The sequence below is a fragment of the Crotalus tigris genome, unplaced genomic scaffold (genome assembly GCF_016545835.1).
Source record: "Crotalus tigris isolate CLP2741 ecotype Arizona unplaced genomic scaffold, ASM1654583v1 scf7180000017641.3106099, whole genome shotgun sequence".
In the NCBI taxonomy this organism is placed as follows: Eukaryota; Metazoa; Chordata; class Lepidosauria; order Squamata; family Viperidae; genus Crotalus; species Crotalus tigris.
The window spans coordinates 761062-778505 of NW_024096535.1; the positions used below are offsets into that span (position 1 = coordinate 761062).

General features: G+C 37.2%; 1 protein-coding gene across 7 annotated transcripts in view; it reads right to left on the reverse strand.

Moving 5' to 3' along the window:
- Positions 1-17444, reverse strand: part of GPD2 (glycerol-3-phosphate dehydrogenase 2) — a 95210-nt gene that overhangs the window by 44713 nt on the left and 33053 nt on the right. For all 7 annotated transcript variants that reach the window (XM_039335402.1, XM_039335400.1, XM_039335398.1 and 4 more), the window contains 3 exons: positions 14724-14848; positions 10137-10234; positions 8007-8170 (listed from right to left, as the gene is read on the reverse strand). In XM_039335402.1, the coding sequence (XP_039191336.1) occupies positions 8007-8170; positions 10137-10234; positions 14724-14848 (387 nt within the window). The remainder of the gene's footprint in view (positions 1-8006; positions 8171-10136; positions 10235-14723; positions 14849-17444) is intronic.

Below are 17444 nucleotides of genomic sequence, written 5' to 3' on the forward strand. Positions count from 1 at the left end.
AAAGCCCCAAGCTCAGAGAGCAGCAAGGACCCCATGGTTGAATTCTGAGCTACAAATATTCTCTTCTATTGATAATTCATCAAGATATTTCCTTCTATTCACATGAGATCATAGTATAAAAACTCCTTTAATTGAAAAGATCCAATTGCTCTGAAATGCAGCACCAAATCAGCTTCCTATAATCTTTTTTACTGCAAGTAATTGCAAGTTTTGTGTAGAGATTTTTCAGTTTATAGAAATGATTCAGAAATAATTTTGAGTCTCGGGACTACCTTTAACTACCCTTAATAGTTTCCTCACTTTGCTCCTTGCCCCCCCATGGATTTCTACTGATATATGAAGTTGTCATAATTCTATTGTGATGTACATGCTGGGTTTCACCTGTGAGAAACCTTTACAATAGCAGCTTGTGACATAGTTTTTTATTTCAAAATGAGAAAAACGTTTTAAAGAAGTGTATGAAGTTTTACAAGTGCCTAAATTTAAAACTGGGCTGGATCTCAATCAAACACCTCAAATGTCTCAAATTATAAATTAGTCGAAAATGAATTATAAACCTGTAATTTTTCATAATTCAGCACACACTGAAAAAGGAGCCATAGGAGTCTAAGAGAAATTGGGTTCCTATATAGCTGTTGACAGCTTAATGAATGTTCTACATTTTTCTCATTGATTTCTTTATGCTTCACCCTTCCCCTACATACATTAAAATAAAATCTCATAAAGTTTACAGTAGGAAAAAAAATCTTTCTGAAACAAAGTCACTTTATATTTCCACATACCTTAATTAGTTTTCTCCGATTCAAAATACTGTCAACACAAAGTACTTACATGTATCCCTATACCTGTGTTATCTCTATCAGATGTTTTTTTATTCTTATTTAATTAACAAATGTAGGAGGCAGGACCTATTCAAGATAACTTCTCTGCAATACAATTTATGCATGTCTGTTTGATAGGACCTATACTAAGAAATTTCAAATTAGATAATACTTCTATTTCCATAGCAATCAATTTGATGAGATCCCTACAAGTGGGTTATGAAGTCCTTTGGTATACATTTCAAAATTAAACAAACAAATGTGTGGATCCAACCAATCATGGCTGATCACAACAAAAAGGCATCAGGGTTAATAATTGGACAGAAAACTACCAGAAATTTTAGGGCTATAAACTATAAATGGAAGGTAGAAAGAAACATCCCAGAAAAAGGGTAGGCCAAACCACCTAAATAATCTTACAAAACAACATCAATCCCTACATGGACATCTCTAGGAAGTTACCAGAATTCAGACTTGACTTGAAGGAGATTTTATTTAAGACATAATGGAAAAAAGATCTATCAATCTTTAAACCCACCTACATACACTTCAAGGAAAACCTTTAAAACTTTGCTATACTTACTACGTGTAAAAGTTTACTACATTTAACTTCAAGAAAAATGAGCCTGAATGTCCCTTGCCTCTTCTCAAAGAAGATCAGACCGGAAAGAAAACCTTCTGTCTCCATTTAAATCACCAAATGCTCTTTGATAATGCTTAGTTTAAATTAACAAAAAAAAATTGTTAAGAAAAAAGCTGTACATTTCTCCAAGGATCCTATATGGTACTTTTAAAAATGGCTTACCAAGTTTAAAAAAAGGGGAAAGCTGGTTACAAGAAATCCTAGTCTAGCTTTTCCATCGTGCCCCTTTTTAATTTTTATTGAGATGCGTGAGGTAAAATGACAGATCACTGCTCAGATAGCAGCCACATTTCTCCCCCAAAATGTTGCCTTTTTGCTATTCAAGAGTATCCAAATACTAACAAAGGCTAAATAAAGCTGACATGTACCCTTAAGAAACAAGGTTGTAAGTTGTATTTTCAAAGGAAACCTTGAATAAATAGGACACATTGTGTACAGCTAGGCTAACATCCAACATATGCTTTGTTTTCCTGATGCTGTGACAGAGCACGAACAGCCCCTGGTAAGGTTTGTGATTTGCACTGGCTGGTATAGCCAACATTTATAATGTTCCCCTTTTTTGCCTATATAAACTTAAAATGGAATTAAGAAAGCTTGGAGCAATAATATGTGATAGAAAATGAACACTCTGGTATATCACTGCTTGGACAAATTACTATGAAATTAGAAGAAATGAAGGAATGAAAATCTGAGCCTAGTTTTATGAGAACTTTTTTGCCCTTTATTTAAAGCAGGCAAATGCATTTATAAACATGGTTGTACATGGTTTGCAAAGGTACAAATATAGTACTAATAAAGGAGAATATTTGCAGCTCAGGGTTGAAATGAGGGGGTCCTTGGTGCTCTCTAAGCTTGTTTTCTTGCAGACATCTCATTACCCAACTAGCTAACATCATCAGTGCCAGTAAGGAGTGGGATTTGCTCTCAGTTTATATTCTAGAGTCTTGGCCTGTCAGTGTTGGTGGGGGTGGTCTTAGCGATGATTTGGTTCGGCTGTTTGCTGTTGGCTTCTTTGGCAGTTTCTTTATTGGGGTATTGTTGATCTGATGTTAATCTTGGAGTAAATCTATGCTGATCTGGATACTGACTGCAGGTGGAGAGGTGCTTGGGTCTTTTTATTCCTTTTTGGGCTAGATCAGGGGTAGGCAACCTTGTCTCTTTTATGACTCCTGGACTTCAACTCCCAAAATTCCTGAGCCAGCCATGCTGAGGGGAAAGGGAGAGGTTTCCAAGCTGAGCCATGCTAGCTCAGGAATTCTGGGAGTTGAAGTCCACAAGTCATAAAAGAGCCAAGGTTGCCTACCCCAGGGCTAGATGATAGTCTCTTTTGCATAGTCTATAGATGTTGCTAATGTCTATGTGTCAACTGATGGCTGATTTGTCAAAGTGCCAGGCTTCTATAAATTCCCTGACAGTTTCGGACTTGGCTTGGTCTAGGATGGTCACATTTTTCCAATTGGAACTATGGTTAAGTTTGTTGTAAAATACTTCTTCGATCTCTTTGAAGAAACTAGACTTGGTGCTTTGGCAGCACCAGGTCTAGTTTCTTCAAAAAGATCAAAGGAGTATACAGGAGAAAAATGGCATTTCATCATTATATACAAATTGAAAGCACCATCTTCATGCTCAGAGATCAGAAATTATGTAGCACTGGGCCAAAACCATCTTCTGTGGGTAAGATTTACATTATGTGAAAAGTTAAAATTTATATTATGTGAAAGCTTGCATCAAAAATGGTGGTCTTGTCAACCCACAAGGCTTTACTTATTTGCCTTTAAACTATTCTAAAACTGCAGTTTTCCTAGGGAAGGAAGGAAGGAAGGAAGGAAGGAAGGAAGGAAGGAAGGAAGGAAGGAAGGAAGGAAGGAAGGAAGGAAGGAAGGAAGGAAGGAAGGAAGGAAGGAAGGAAGGATTGTGTATCATACATTTCCTGAGTACCTTTTAGCCAAAATCACTGTAAGTTTTTTTCTTAATGATTTCCACAAACATTAAAAAGTACTTGGAAAAGTTACCTGGTATTGTAATTTAATGGCCCTGAGAATCCCACATCTTTCCCTCCAAAAAGGAATGGAGCTGTTTTGAACCTCCTAATTCCCAATTCTACTCTAAACAGACAGTTCATTACCACTTAAAGGTCCAAGAAAACTAACTTTCCATCTCTTCCAAACTCCAATTGGATTTATCAACCAGATTGAACGAGACTGTTTTTCTCCCAAAGGCCATGTTGGAATGAACTTAAATCTAACTAAAAAACAAGATTTCCCAGGATCCAATCAATGGATGACTTAAAGATGAAAGGTTATCTAAAGATGAATTTATTGAAATGTGAAGTTCTGTTTTGTCTTTTGCTTTCTGGGGAAGATTTTATATTACATTTCTAAAAAAGATATGGGCAAATTTTTGTTAATGTATCTGCATAGCAAGTGGTCCTATATTTTAAGCTCGAGAATTTTCAGTTTATCAGAACTGATAGAAGGCTTGCACTGGATGTGGCTTATGCGATGAATGGTATGTGCCATTAAGCAGAAATTAAGAATATGGCATCAAAAAGAATATCCTACAAGAATTATACTAATAGTTGGCCTCCAGGAATAACTGGGAAAGGAAGTGAAATGGGGCAGGAAGCATTTTTGCAATAATAAACTGCCTGCCGGATTCAGCTTTGTTCAATTGCCTACCATATTCAGCTGTGCTAGACTAATATATATTTTCCACTTCATGAATCCAGGATCACTTCTATTTACCCTGTTACTGGACGTGGCACAGAGCTTTTTGAAAACGGGAATGTAATTAAAAAAAAATGGACTACTAGCTAAGATTCTTTCTGCTGGAAATGCCAAGGACTGAACTTGGGACCTTTAGAGTGAGTTACGTTTCTTTCCCCAATATTGGTGGTTATATTACTTTACCAAGAAAGCATGTCTTGACTATACTTCTGTCTTTAAACTTTTCTGAAGCTCTGAAGTTTAAGAAACCGAACACCAAACCTTTAAATTTTTTGCTCTCCTCTATCCTTCTCTACTTGCAAATCAGCTAAATTTAGCAGTACTGAGCCTTTAACTATTTGATTAAAAATGAATCTCAATATAGACTTTTATTTGCTCGCTATAGTAAACTTGCGGTTTCTTAGGAAAAGCCTAAAAAAACAAGAAACAATACCAGAATTTTTCAGGTGTCTGACTTCATACATTTCCTTGAGAAATGAGATGTAAGGTAGAGCACAAAGTGAAAAACACATTAAGGGCACTTCTTCACCAGAGAATTAAAATTCTGTATACTAGTCCTTGGGCCAGCAGAAAGAACACTGGTTTTAAAATGTGGCAGATCCACCACCAATCCTTGTCCTGCCAAAGGCACGTTGTCAATTATCCAGAACAAATTAAAAATAGGGTTTTGTATATCCCAGCTCAGCTTTGCTTCACTCTCACAAATTCATCAGCTGTTAGGAGACCATCCACTAGTCTTTCTCCTTGGGCTCGGATAGGACTGGGAGAGGGGGCATGATTTGCTAGGTGGCTAGTCCTCCCTATCAGTTGAAAGATTCTTTTGGATGCAGATTTAGCATTATTCCAGAAAAATGTAGGGCCCTTCCCACTCTCTAGTGCAGAGCTGGGCTTTTATAGCCCTTTGGCTGTCTCTGTCCAGCCCACATGGATTGCTTTTATTTTGAAGGCAACTGCTATTTTTTTTTTCCAACTTAAGTATGGGCATATGTGCATATCTACAAATCTTCACAGCCCTATTGGTTCGGCCCTCCACAACAGTCCCAGTTTCTCATGTGGTCTCTTGGGAAAATTAATTGCCCATCTCTGCTCTAGTCTAGGGCAGTGTTTCCCAAACTTGACAATTTTAAGGCATGAGGACTTCAACTCCCAGAATTCCACAGCCAGCAATGCTGGCTGTGGAATTCTGGGAGTTGAAGTCCACATGCCTTAAAATTGTCAAGTTTGGGAAACACTGGTCTAGGGGATCACCTGACTGCTTCTCTAGCAGAATGTGGGTGAAACACAACAGACTGTATCTATGTGAAAAGACAAAATACCATGCAATCTACCAGAAGATCAATTCAGTTTAGAATTTATATTTAGGATCACTCAATTCAAGTAAATTTAGCATGTGGAAGAACAGTCTACGGTAGCATACTCAGAACTATTGATTATAAAATATAAGATAGTTTTTTTTCTTTTCTGTATGATTTTTTATTTTAAGTTTGGAATTGTCTCCTTTCTATTTTTAAAAAGTTTTTCTTTCAACTTTAAAAATTGTTTAATTGTATAGATGTACAAGTAAAAAAATAAAGAAATAAAAAGGACAAATTTAAATTCCAGGTTTTTTGTTCGCAAAAAAATCCTTGTGTAGCTTTTTCACTGCAAAAGCAATCCACATGGGTCCCATAATTAGCACGCACCATTCTAAAGCTTCTTCAAAATGAATGACAGAGAAGCACTAGTAGAAGGTAGCAAAAGGCATCTTGATGGATACTGAAGTTCAAGTTTCGTACTTGAATATCTGTGTAGCATTTGTTCATGAAAGACATTCTGAAAATGCAAATCTGGTTTATTGGTCAGGACTGGAGGTTGGTAGAAAAAAACATTTCTAAAAAATGTGCATGTTAAGACACTCTTATCTCAACAGACAAAATAAACCTATAAATCATCTTATAAAAAAGAACAGAAAACTGTATCCATCTAACATAAGGACAAAAAAAAAAAAGTCACAGTTAAGGCTGGCCTTTAGACAGGGAGCAATAAAAATGTCACTAAATGGGCATCCTGCTGTGTAACTAGTTGCATTCCACAATCTCAGAACTGAGTTTCTTGGCTTCTAGTAATTTTCGGAGAAAGTACGGTTTGGTAGGCTGACTTCTCTGTTACTTTATTAAAATGTATGCAGACTCACTTCCATGTTTTTGTGCATATAACATTTTATTTTATGCCCTAGACTGTAGAAGGGATGTTTTATAAGATATAATCCAGTTTAGAACAAAAACTAACCTCTTCAGCCACTCCTTCTCAAGACTTATCAGGCAAAGAAATAAACTTACAATCAGTAATAAAACTGCACTCCTAGAAAACTACGATACATAGCAAGCACATATTCAACAGAACATTCAGATCCCATCAGTATTATTGTAGTATGGTCCTTTTGGCCTGAGGTGATTCCTCATTATCCCCAACCTAAATTTGCTCAAGCTATATAAATTTAATTTTCTTCTTCCCCCTTCGCAAAAAGTAAATGGACTAATTTGCTAGTATATTTCATCCCCAATTCATGTATTTATCCGTATGCCTACAAAAAGTTTATCAAAAGCAGAATTGGAGAAATATCTAATATAAAAAAATATAAAAGATCATTATGCGTGCAGCAACATATTTTGATGAAATAGCAACATCCATACAGAAGCAAATGAAAAATCAACTTTCATTTGGAAAAATCCAAGGGAAGAATGAAATGGGTTTTTTGAGTCACAAAAGCCACCAGTAGGTGGAGCATTCTACTGGCAGACTAAAAGAGACATCTGGAAACCTCAGTGAATAATGGAACTAAACACAGATTTTACAAAGTAAGTTCTTTGGCACGCTCCCATGTACGATAATGCCTTGTTTATCCACCAGCCACAGAGAAGTTAATTTAGAGACAATATAACGAGGAAAGAACAGATCTACCGGACCCAAAGACATGAATATCTTTCCAGAACTAGTTCTGGCATGTTCTCAGGAATTTTCACACAAATAGACATTGAAAGCAAAAGGGGACAAGACTAATCTAGTATCTATATCTTTTTTTCAGCCTGAAGGAAGGGACGCAAGATGGGTGTGCTTCACTTGCTATGTGAAAGAGAAACAACAATGAATCTTCTCTGCCATAGTATTCTGTTGTTGGGAGAAAATCTGCTAGGCAGAGGAAAAGAGCTAAAACAGCAATAGCAACAGCATTTATATACCACTTCACAGTGCTTTACAGCAGAGGTCCCCAACCTTTTGAGCACTAGGAACCGGTTCCATGGAGAGGTTTTTCCGTGGACTGGAGTTTTTTTGTGCTGCCTGCATCCCACGGATGGGGCTTTGCTTGTTTGTGCAGACTGGTTGCTGGCATGCCGTGGCCCAGTACTGGTCCACGGACTGGGAGTTGGGGACCCCTGCTTTACAGCGCTCTCTAAGCTATTTACAGAGTCAGCATATCGTCCCCAACAATCTGGGTCCTCATTTTACCGATCTCGGAAGGCTGAGTCCACTTTGAGCCGGTCAGGATCGAACTCCTGGCAGTGGGCAGAATTAGCCTGCAATACTGTGCTAGCATGGCTTAATGAAAGTTAACTGTAATTAAGACAACTTTTTCTAACTGATTAGCTAAACAGTGCAGCGGGTGAAAAAAGCAGTTGGTACTTAAAGATTCTTGCAGGGTGGTGCAAAGGGAGAAATGCATGAACTCAAGGGCTGTACAGTGCCTCTGGAATATAGCTAGTGATAGAATGGGCTCAAGATTCACAACTGGGATCAAAGCTTCTGCTTTTAACACTGGCAAGAAAGGAGAGGACATACCATCATAGTAGACTATGGCACCCACGAGTCTGTCCTTCTGTAACATAGGAAAGAGTTCCAAAGCTCTGGATTTGCTAAGCACATAGCTGCTTTTCAGACATTGGCTTCCTGCTACAAGGTCATACATCTTAATTCCCACCCAGTAATAAGGCAGTTGCCACCACCTAAAAAAAAAAAAAAGACAAATAAATACATAAGCATGTAAAACAAATCTTTTTTTGCAATGGAAATTCTTTTAGAACAAATCTAAACACTCAAACAGAATTTAGAAAAATCAGAATAGATCTGGATATGTGTGGAAAACCTGTTCCAAAGATCACAGGGGATTTCTTTAGTGTTTAAAAAAAAAAAGACTAAGAAGTTTAGAGAGTTCCAGAGGACAAAATGAATGCCTTAAACCAGTGTTTCTCAACCTTGACAATTTTAAGGCATGTGGACTTCAACTCCCAGAATTCCACAGCCAGCAATGCTGGCTGTGGAATTCTGGGAGTTGAAGTCCACATGCCTTAAAATTGTCAAGGTTGAGAAACACTGCCTTAAACTTTGCAGGCACTTAAGAGATTTCATCAGACTTAAACCCCCACTTCAATATTTGACCTGGCCTTGACCAATTTTTGGAATAAAGTGTTTGATATGTAACATAAAGCCAGCTGCAGCTCTTAAGGCAATAGAAATTGTGCATGCTTGAGCAAAAGTGAGCAATGACTAATGTTTTGCATACTTATTTTTAATGTTTAGTTAACAAGTTTCTAACAACAGCACATAACTAAGCAGCCTACGGGCATCTGAAGTTTCTTACATAACAAGAAATCTTACTTAAATGACTTGGATGGTGCTTCAAAATTCCCTTTCTTGTAAGGCGTCTGAAACGATGGAGCAAGCTCGTATACTTTTACACTGAGACATGGAAAGTACAATGTACCAGAATTGTACTTGTAAGACATGTTCTGGAAGTGCTGTAGCATCACCCATATTTTTCTTGGATACATAACACCACATCATCTGAGCACAGTATGTTTATTTAGGTTTGAGGACTTCTCTCTCCAATCCTTGATGTTTCCACTGCTTAATATTATTCTTTCTGAGTCATTGTGGTGGGATGTGTGAAACTAAGTCTCAAAATGTCACTTGGTTTAGAAAGTCTTTTAGAGACCCTGGATAAGATATCAGCTCAGGCTAACGTCTCTCCCCCGGTACCTCTCTAAAGATCAAAATTCAAATAGGTAAGTTACAAAACACTTAACTATTCTCTTCCTGTAACACAGTGTTTCTCAACCTTGACAATTTTAAGGCATGTGGACTTCAACTCCCAGAATTCCACAGCCAAAACACTGCTGCAACATCTCCTCAGATGCATCCTTGATGTAAGTCCTAAACAGCATACATTTATGCGCTTATCTATATTTTTTATGTTTTATTGATTTTATTGTAAATTCTTTGATTGTCCAGAATAATTGAGAATCAGGCGTAATTCAAGTTTAATAAATTATTATTATTATTCAAGAACATTAATGGGATACTCTCTTTTCACATCTTACTGACTAATTTAAGGTAAAGTACTGGTCTGTCTAACCAGAGTAAAAAAGCTACTTATGTATTTTCCTTTCTCAAGGCATCTGAGAAGTCAGGAAAATTAACAGCATGCATACATTTGCATCTCATTTTTTCCCCTTGTTATACCACAGAGATGCAGACATGGTTTCAACGTTTAAATAAATAAATGCATATAAACACCGATGCATATAAATGCCCGTAAGTTTCAGTTCTCAGACGGCTAATCAAGATTTAATTCAAGCACAGTTATGGTATAGCAACATCAAAGGTTTCTGCCACTGTAATCAATCTGTCAGTAAAATGCCAATAGGATTCTTTGTGCATTTGCCATACCAGATTAAAACAAATGGAATCAACGGTCCAAAAGATTTCACATTACACTTCTATAAAATAATGGCACTATTTTGTCCTTACAAAGTAAAAAATTAGGCTCGGCACTAGCAAAAGCAAAACAAAACAAAATAAAAAATACTCCATGGGGGGGGGAAGCACTATAATTCCTACACAGTGACACAGATTAAATTGTAACAATAACCTGCCAAGCAAATAAAAGAGAATAAATTTTGAATAACTTACTTGTAAACTGGAAGCATTATAGGCAGAGGAGCAGATAAATGAGGAGCAATTTCAAGCAAGTTGGCACGTTCGTGGAGGGCTTCTTTCACCATTCTATACTAAAAAAAAGAAAGAAGAATAAAAATAATAATAAAGAATTTACTGAACTGATTCTCAGCGATACTGACAAACAACCATCTGTTACTATTTTGTGGACTCCCTGTAATATTTAAAAAAAAACTTTAGAAATTATGATTGTATAAAAATTTGTACAGGTCATTCTTTGACCAGAAGAAGATGTATTTTTATAGCAGAAAAACTGTTAAAATATATCTCGAAGTTTCTTTCAGGAGCTCAATATGGTGTTCACATTCTCCTTCCTCCATTTTCTACCACAACATCAACTGTGTGAAATAAGGTTGATCTGAGAGAGAAAGGATCAAAGCCACTCAGTAAGTTTTCATAGCTAGGATCGGAACAAGAACTTGCATTTCCCTTGTGCCAGTTCAATGTCTTGATCACCATACCCTATAGCAGTGATGACGAGCCTTTTAGAGACTGAGTGCCCCAAAACCGCCCCCACCCCCGCCCAGCCCCCACTCTGCTGCCCTGCCCCGCCCACCACCCCGCCCACCGTCAGGGCCAGCCACCGCCTCCACAGCCTGCAGATCACCCAGGTGGTCCTGCAGCGCCATGGCAGTCACACCCTCTGCCCACGCCCCACAGCATCAACTGCGTGCAATGGGGCACGAGGGCAGAGTCTTGTCTAGCTGCCATGTCCTTGGCTGCACTGCTCCACATGGGTCACGCCTGGGGGCGACTCTCCTCCGGGGGGCTGCTGGGGAGGGGTTGCAATGGGAGGCGGGGCTGGGGGATGGCGCACATGCCCACTGAGAGGACTCTGAGTGCCGCCTCTGGCACGCATGCCATAGGATCGCCACCACTGCCCTATAGGTAATCTTTGAGTTATGACCACAATTCAACCCAAAATTTTCATCGCTAAGCAAGACATTTATTAAGTGGATTTTACCCCATTTGATGGCCTTTCTCGCCACAGTTGTTAAGTGAATCACTGCAGGTGTTAAGTTAGTAACATGGCTGTTAAGTGAATCTGGATTCACTGATTTTGCTTATCAGGAAAATCGCAAAAAGATGATCCTATGATCCTGGGAACACTGCAACCGTCAAAAGTATGAGTTCAGTTGCCAAGTGCCAGAATTTTGATCAACTGTTGATGCTGCAACAGTCGTTAAGTGTAAAAAACGGACATAAGTCACTTTTTCCAATGCCACTTTAACTTCGAACGGTCACTAAACAAACAGTCGTATGTCTAGGACTACTTAGCTCTATGGGGATGAACGACAGCAGTCTATGCAGTTTCTAAATTGATATGTACTAATTATTGTTTTTTAAAAAAAGACAATTCAGTATTGATTTCATATTATTATTGCTCTATTTTACTCTAGAACATAAAAACCTGTCTAATCAATAACAGAAAATCTGGAATTAATCAACCAAATTCAAGTAAATTTGAATTTTGCCATTTGTCCATCCAGAAAGTGCTATCTGATCTTAAAATAAATACTGATTAAAATTCAAAATAACAGTTTGGAACTCAAAACTGTATTGAGTTTTAAAAAAATCTGAAATAGTAAAAAGCACAACTGCCGCAAATTTTTTTACACATTGCGCTAGTGTTTAATTACATCCATATTCTAAGGCAGGGGTGTCAAACTGCTGGCCTGCAGGCCGATTTCATCATACCGAAGCCGTGCCTACCTCATTGCCGGCAATGCAAAAAGAGTCGCGATACGTCATGACACATCACATGACAAGTTTGACACCCGTGTTCTAAGGAACAGTATTTTCCCAACATTATACACACGTTCAAACTTGTTCTTGAGTAAAACGTGAGCTACATATATGACCAACAGCTAGCGGAAGATAGCTGACTAAGTTGGAAACAGCATGTGTAAAACAGATCTGGAATAGAAGTTAATTACACATGAATTTGAGGGATCACTGTGCTACGGCTATAAAAGGGGTAAATTAAATTTTAGGTTCCATCAATGGAAGTATAATGAATGCATTACAGGAAGTAAACTGGTCAAGCCCAGCTTCCGTATGTTCTTAAGGTCTGGCTGTTAAACTTTCAGAACAATTCAGAGAAATTTGAAAAAGCTGATCTCCTATGAAGAAAAATACATATGTTGTATATAGTATGCTTAAATGTCTGTTATGTATGTGTACACTTTGAGAGCAAGCAACTAAATTTCATTTTTAATGTGTGCCATTGTGCCCACAGTAAAAAAGTCAATAAAGGTTATCTAATATCTAATAAAGGAGGTAGGTATGGAAAGACAACTGAGAAGGAATATAATACCATATTTTCCGACATATAAGACGACCCTCGACTTTGGCGCCGAGTCGCATGCCTAGAAAGTCGTCTTATACGCCAGAAACTACCATTATTTCCAGAGTAAAAGACACTCGGCGTATAAGACGACCCCCGACTTCAGCGCTGATTTCAACGCTTTCAAAAGTCGTCTTATACTCTGGAAAGTATGGTACATGAAAGCATTTGACTCAAAAGGGGGGGCAAACTTAATCGCTCTTGCCCCAGAATGCGGGACACTGAAGAATGGGTTTGAATGAGAGGAAGGAAGCCCAAAGGGGTTTTTCCAAAAGGCAACTGGACTTCTTTGAAAGCCTTTTGCTTCTCATCTAAGACGCTTTTAACTGAAGAAACTTCTTGGATAAGAACACTCTTCTTCTCATCTATGGAGAAGAATGATTCTTCTTGGATAAATCTTCTTAATTTATCTTCTTAATTAATAACTATTAATAATTATTATTTATCAATGAATCAATCATTAACCATTAATAAATTAATAATTAGACTTAGGAGAATTCTTCTTCTAATTGAAGCTTTTTGAATGAGAAGTGAAATGTTTTCAACAGGGGAAAAAAAAAAACAAGAAAGTTGTCTTTTGGGAAAGCACCTTTGGGACAACTATGACCTAGATCAGAGATGGCGAACCTTTTAGAGACCAAGTGCCCAAACTGCAACCCAAAACCCACTTATGCATCGTCGGGTGCTGGGTGGGTGTGGCCCATTGGGTGGGCATGGCTGCGGTGGTAACAGCAGACTGGGTGGGACTAAAAAGTTCAATCAATCAATTCCAACTTCGCAAGATCTTTTTTTTCCCCATGAGAAGTTGAAATTGACTGATTGATTGAACCTTTTTTTTTTTTTGCACACGGCGGCGGAGGCCTAAAGCGAAAAGGTTTTATAAAACCCAGCTGAAGGCCTAGGACTGGGGCGACGGCACGCGTGCCCATAGAGAGGGCTCCGAGTGCCGCCTCTGGCACCCGTGCCATAGGTTCGCCACGACTGACCTAGATGACTGAGAATCTCCATAGACAGAAAGGAGAGATTCTAATTGAATAGGAGGGTGGGGGGAACCCTCCCTAATAGTAAGAACAGTTTGATAGTGAAATTAATTACCTAGAAAGGTGCTGGGCTCCTCTTCACTGGAAGAGTGCAGGCTTTAAACTGAAATGCTTTAATTTGAATTCCTGCACTGAGCAGGTAGGTTGCACTCAATGGCCTAAATGAGGCTTCCAACTCTATTCTTCTATTAAAAAAAATAAACCATCACAGAGGCATCCCTGTTTCCGTTTTTAAATCTCCAGGAGCTACAGAAATGTTCTGCCTTCCCAAGTGGCGGTAATCTCCATATTCAATAAAAATCAATGTGCTACCTTGTATGGAACAACTATAGAATCAAAATGCGATATAATGGAATCGAATGACTTAGAATCAAGACAAGGAAACAATTGTTGCTACCAAAAATGTTCTGCCTGCAGAATTTAGTCTTAATATGGAGAAATGCAGTACAAAATGGCTAGTTCAGTGTAAGAGTGAGAAGAGGGAAACTAAGATTCACTGTAAATCAGGCATTAAGAACCCAAAGTTGTTGTTTTTTTCCCAAGGAAAGAATTTAAAATTGTCACAAGATCAGATAGCCTTTATGAGACAGAATTTTGAGGGTGCAAATGATGAGATCTTGACAGTTTTGATAATCTTCCAAGCATTTTTATTTACATTTTTGGCCATTGCACCATCACACAAATTTACACAATGGCACCCGCTGCTTGAAAAGAATACAAACACTTCTACAGATTATTGCAAGGTGTGCTGTTACTACAGTTTTTTTTTAAAAAAAATTATAATTGTCTTAAACATATGGAAGCTTCTCAACTTGTTTACAAAACAATAATTTGTACCATAACACGTTTTAGGATTTTTTTTTTCAAATAGTGAGAATTTGAACCCAAATTTAATAAATAAAGTGCTATCAAAGTGTCAGTTTACTAAAACATACACTTTGCATTTCAATTACTTGACCAAATGCTAACATAAAACATCCCATAATTTTTAATTACTTATGCATTTTTCCTGTATATGCCTTTTCTGCATATATTCTCAAGGTTTAAATCGATTGAAAGCAAATAGTGTGTTGAAAGTCATTAAGTGTGAGAACCAATTTAACTAGATCAAGCAACATATTGTTGTGCTTTGCAACAGCCATCCTAAACCATTACCTGATCAAAATCCAGCTTCATGATGGCCTTCTGTAGATATCTCACTCCGCCATGGATCAATTTAGTACTTCTGCTGCTAGTCCCTGATGCAAAATCATCCCTTTCTACAAGAGCTGTGCTGAGGCCTGCATAACCAGAAGAGCAAATTAACTTCTTAAATTACACAATTTGTATGTAATTCATTAAAGACCCTTCTCTAGGATACAGACAATCAATCACAAGAAAAAAAATTGCTCTGAATATAGATAAATTTGTATTCAAAGTACATAATGTCATCTCTTTGGCAGCCTTTTCAGAGAAATATTTTGACGTAAGTATAAAAACTGAAGATATGAAAATGACCGAAGAAGGAATTTGAGGGTAACATAAAACCTTTCTCCTTCTCATTAATATACAAGGACAATTAAAATTTTTAGATGAGTGAGGATAAATGAAATTAAGCTAATGCAGGACAGAAGAATTCAGGCCGACATAGGTAGTTATCACATTAGTTTCCAACTCTTGATATTGGTACACATGAGAGCAACAAATTAAACAAAGTAATTAAATTATAATCAAACGATTAGCATTATTAATGTCCTTTTAAATTTGCATATTTTTTTAGCAGAACAACAATATATGAACATAATGGTCTACAGAATTTTTTTTTTTAAATCAATATTGGGCAATACCTTTATTAGAACCACCCAACTCTAGAGAAGAGTGCCAGCTTTCAAGTTCTTCAGAACTTTTCATCAGGTAGAATATAATAAAAGCAGAACAGGAGACAGATGGAAGATTAATGGGCCTTGGGGAGGTTGTAACTGATTCATATTTTTGTGCTAAATGAAAAACTGTAATGTAATACTGATAACATCTCCTCTAACTAATGCGTGCAAGTGCACAATCGCTATCTTGAGACCGACTTTGAACTGCATACCTCATTACCAATTTTCAGACATTTTTTTTCCCACCGATCCTTCTATTGTTTTGTAAAAATATAATCATAATGAAAGTAAATGCAGTTAAAAATAAACACCTACAGGACACTTAAAATGAAATTCCTTTTTAAGGGGAGGGGGGGAAATCCCATCTAATGCAAACTAACTTCGTTCGAGTGTTATTTTCAAAACTGAATAAAGTAGCCATGCTAATGTCACAACCACTGTCAATATATATATATACTTCCCGTGTGGCAATCCTTCATACTTAAGGAAGAAAACAGGAAAAATGAAAGCAAGTATTGCAAGATTTTAACAGAGGATGTGGAAGAAGGAGTAACATGATTTTGCATGTCCAAGGAAGAAGTGCGAACTATCAGTCCTCTGAGCTCTCCTTTAGCCTTCATTGCCTTAAAGATTCTGCTATGCTTTATTACAGTACAAACAGCCACATTAGCCTCTCTTGGTCCCCCTAAACTTTCATGTCCTTAAGAAAAAAAAACTAATTATTCCTGGTAACTTTAGAAGATCAGAGCAATTTATTTTTGTCAAATGTGACTGAAGATTAATGAATACAATCAGGAATAATTTGGCAAGAACGTATCAAAGACAAAGAAAGCAGAATTTGCTAAGTGAAGCATCAAACTTAATATGAGAGCAAATCCCGTGAATGAAGAGCAACAATATACAATTCATTAACCAAATGCCTATGATTATTTCACACTTCAGAAAGCTACTGATACAAATCAACAAATGTACTACCAAAACGATAAATGGAGATTGGCTTCAGTTTCAGTTTTCCTACATAGCTCTATCATCAGCTAGATCCAATCCTAAATACTGAAAAGCTTTATTTGATTATGAAGCCAACATCATATCCCCACAACAAACTACATGGTAGGAAAAACAAATATAAGGAAGTTGCCAAAGAAGGTATCTCACCACATATACTTCCCAACTTGACTCCTCTTTATAAATCTAGCAAAATTTGGCCAGAAACAATGAAACTGAAATTATCCAAACAGAATATTAAGAATGTTTAAGCCTCTTTATTTTGAGATATATGTTGCTAATTTAGGATTACTGAATGTAACTTACCTGATGTTTCCACAACATACTAAGCTATTTTTGTTCAACTATGGTTTACTAAGTACATCACAACTGATTTTTCCACACATACTGAGCAAATTCAATCACATTACATCTTTGGTTAATGAAACATACGATTCCAATGATTTAAAAAACGTAAATTGTCCCTCATATTTGATAGTCAAAATAAATCTCTGGACTCTGGATTCTATATATCCCATCCATAATATTTCCACTAGTTGACAGATCTTGAGGTTTAAATGAAGCAGAAGTAGATCCCATAATCTAAAGACAAAAGCTGATTTAATTTTTCTCGTTCAAAAATGACTTTTCTATTCTTTCTCATCTGCTCTTCCAACCAGGGCTAGTTATCAAGTTATTCTTTCAATATGGGAAATTTTTTTTCTTTGTTATTTTCCACCTTTATTATGTCACCATTATCATTACACATAAAGGTAGTCCTCAACACTTCATTTAGTGACCATTCAGTTACAAGACTGAAAAGGTGACTTATGACCATTTTTCATACTTATGATCGTTGCAGCATCCACATGGTCACATGATTTACATTTGGATGCTTGACAACTGATTCACATTTATGACGGTTGCAGTGCCCTGGGGGGGATCATGTGATCCCCTTTTGCAACCTTCTGACAAGCAAAGTCAATGGGGAAGCCAGATTCACTTAACAACCGTGTTACTAATTTAAGAA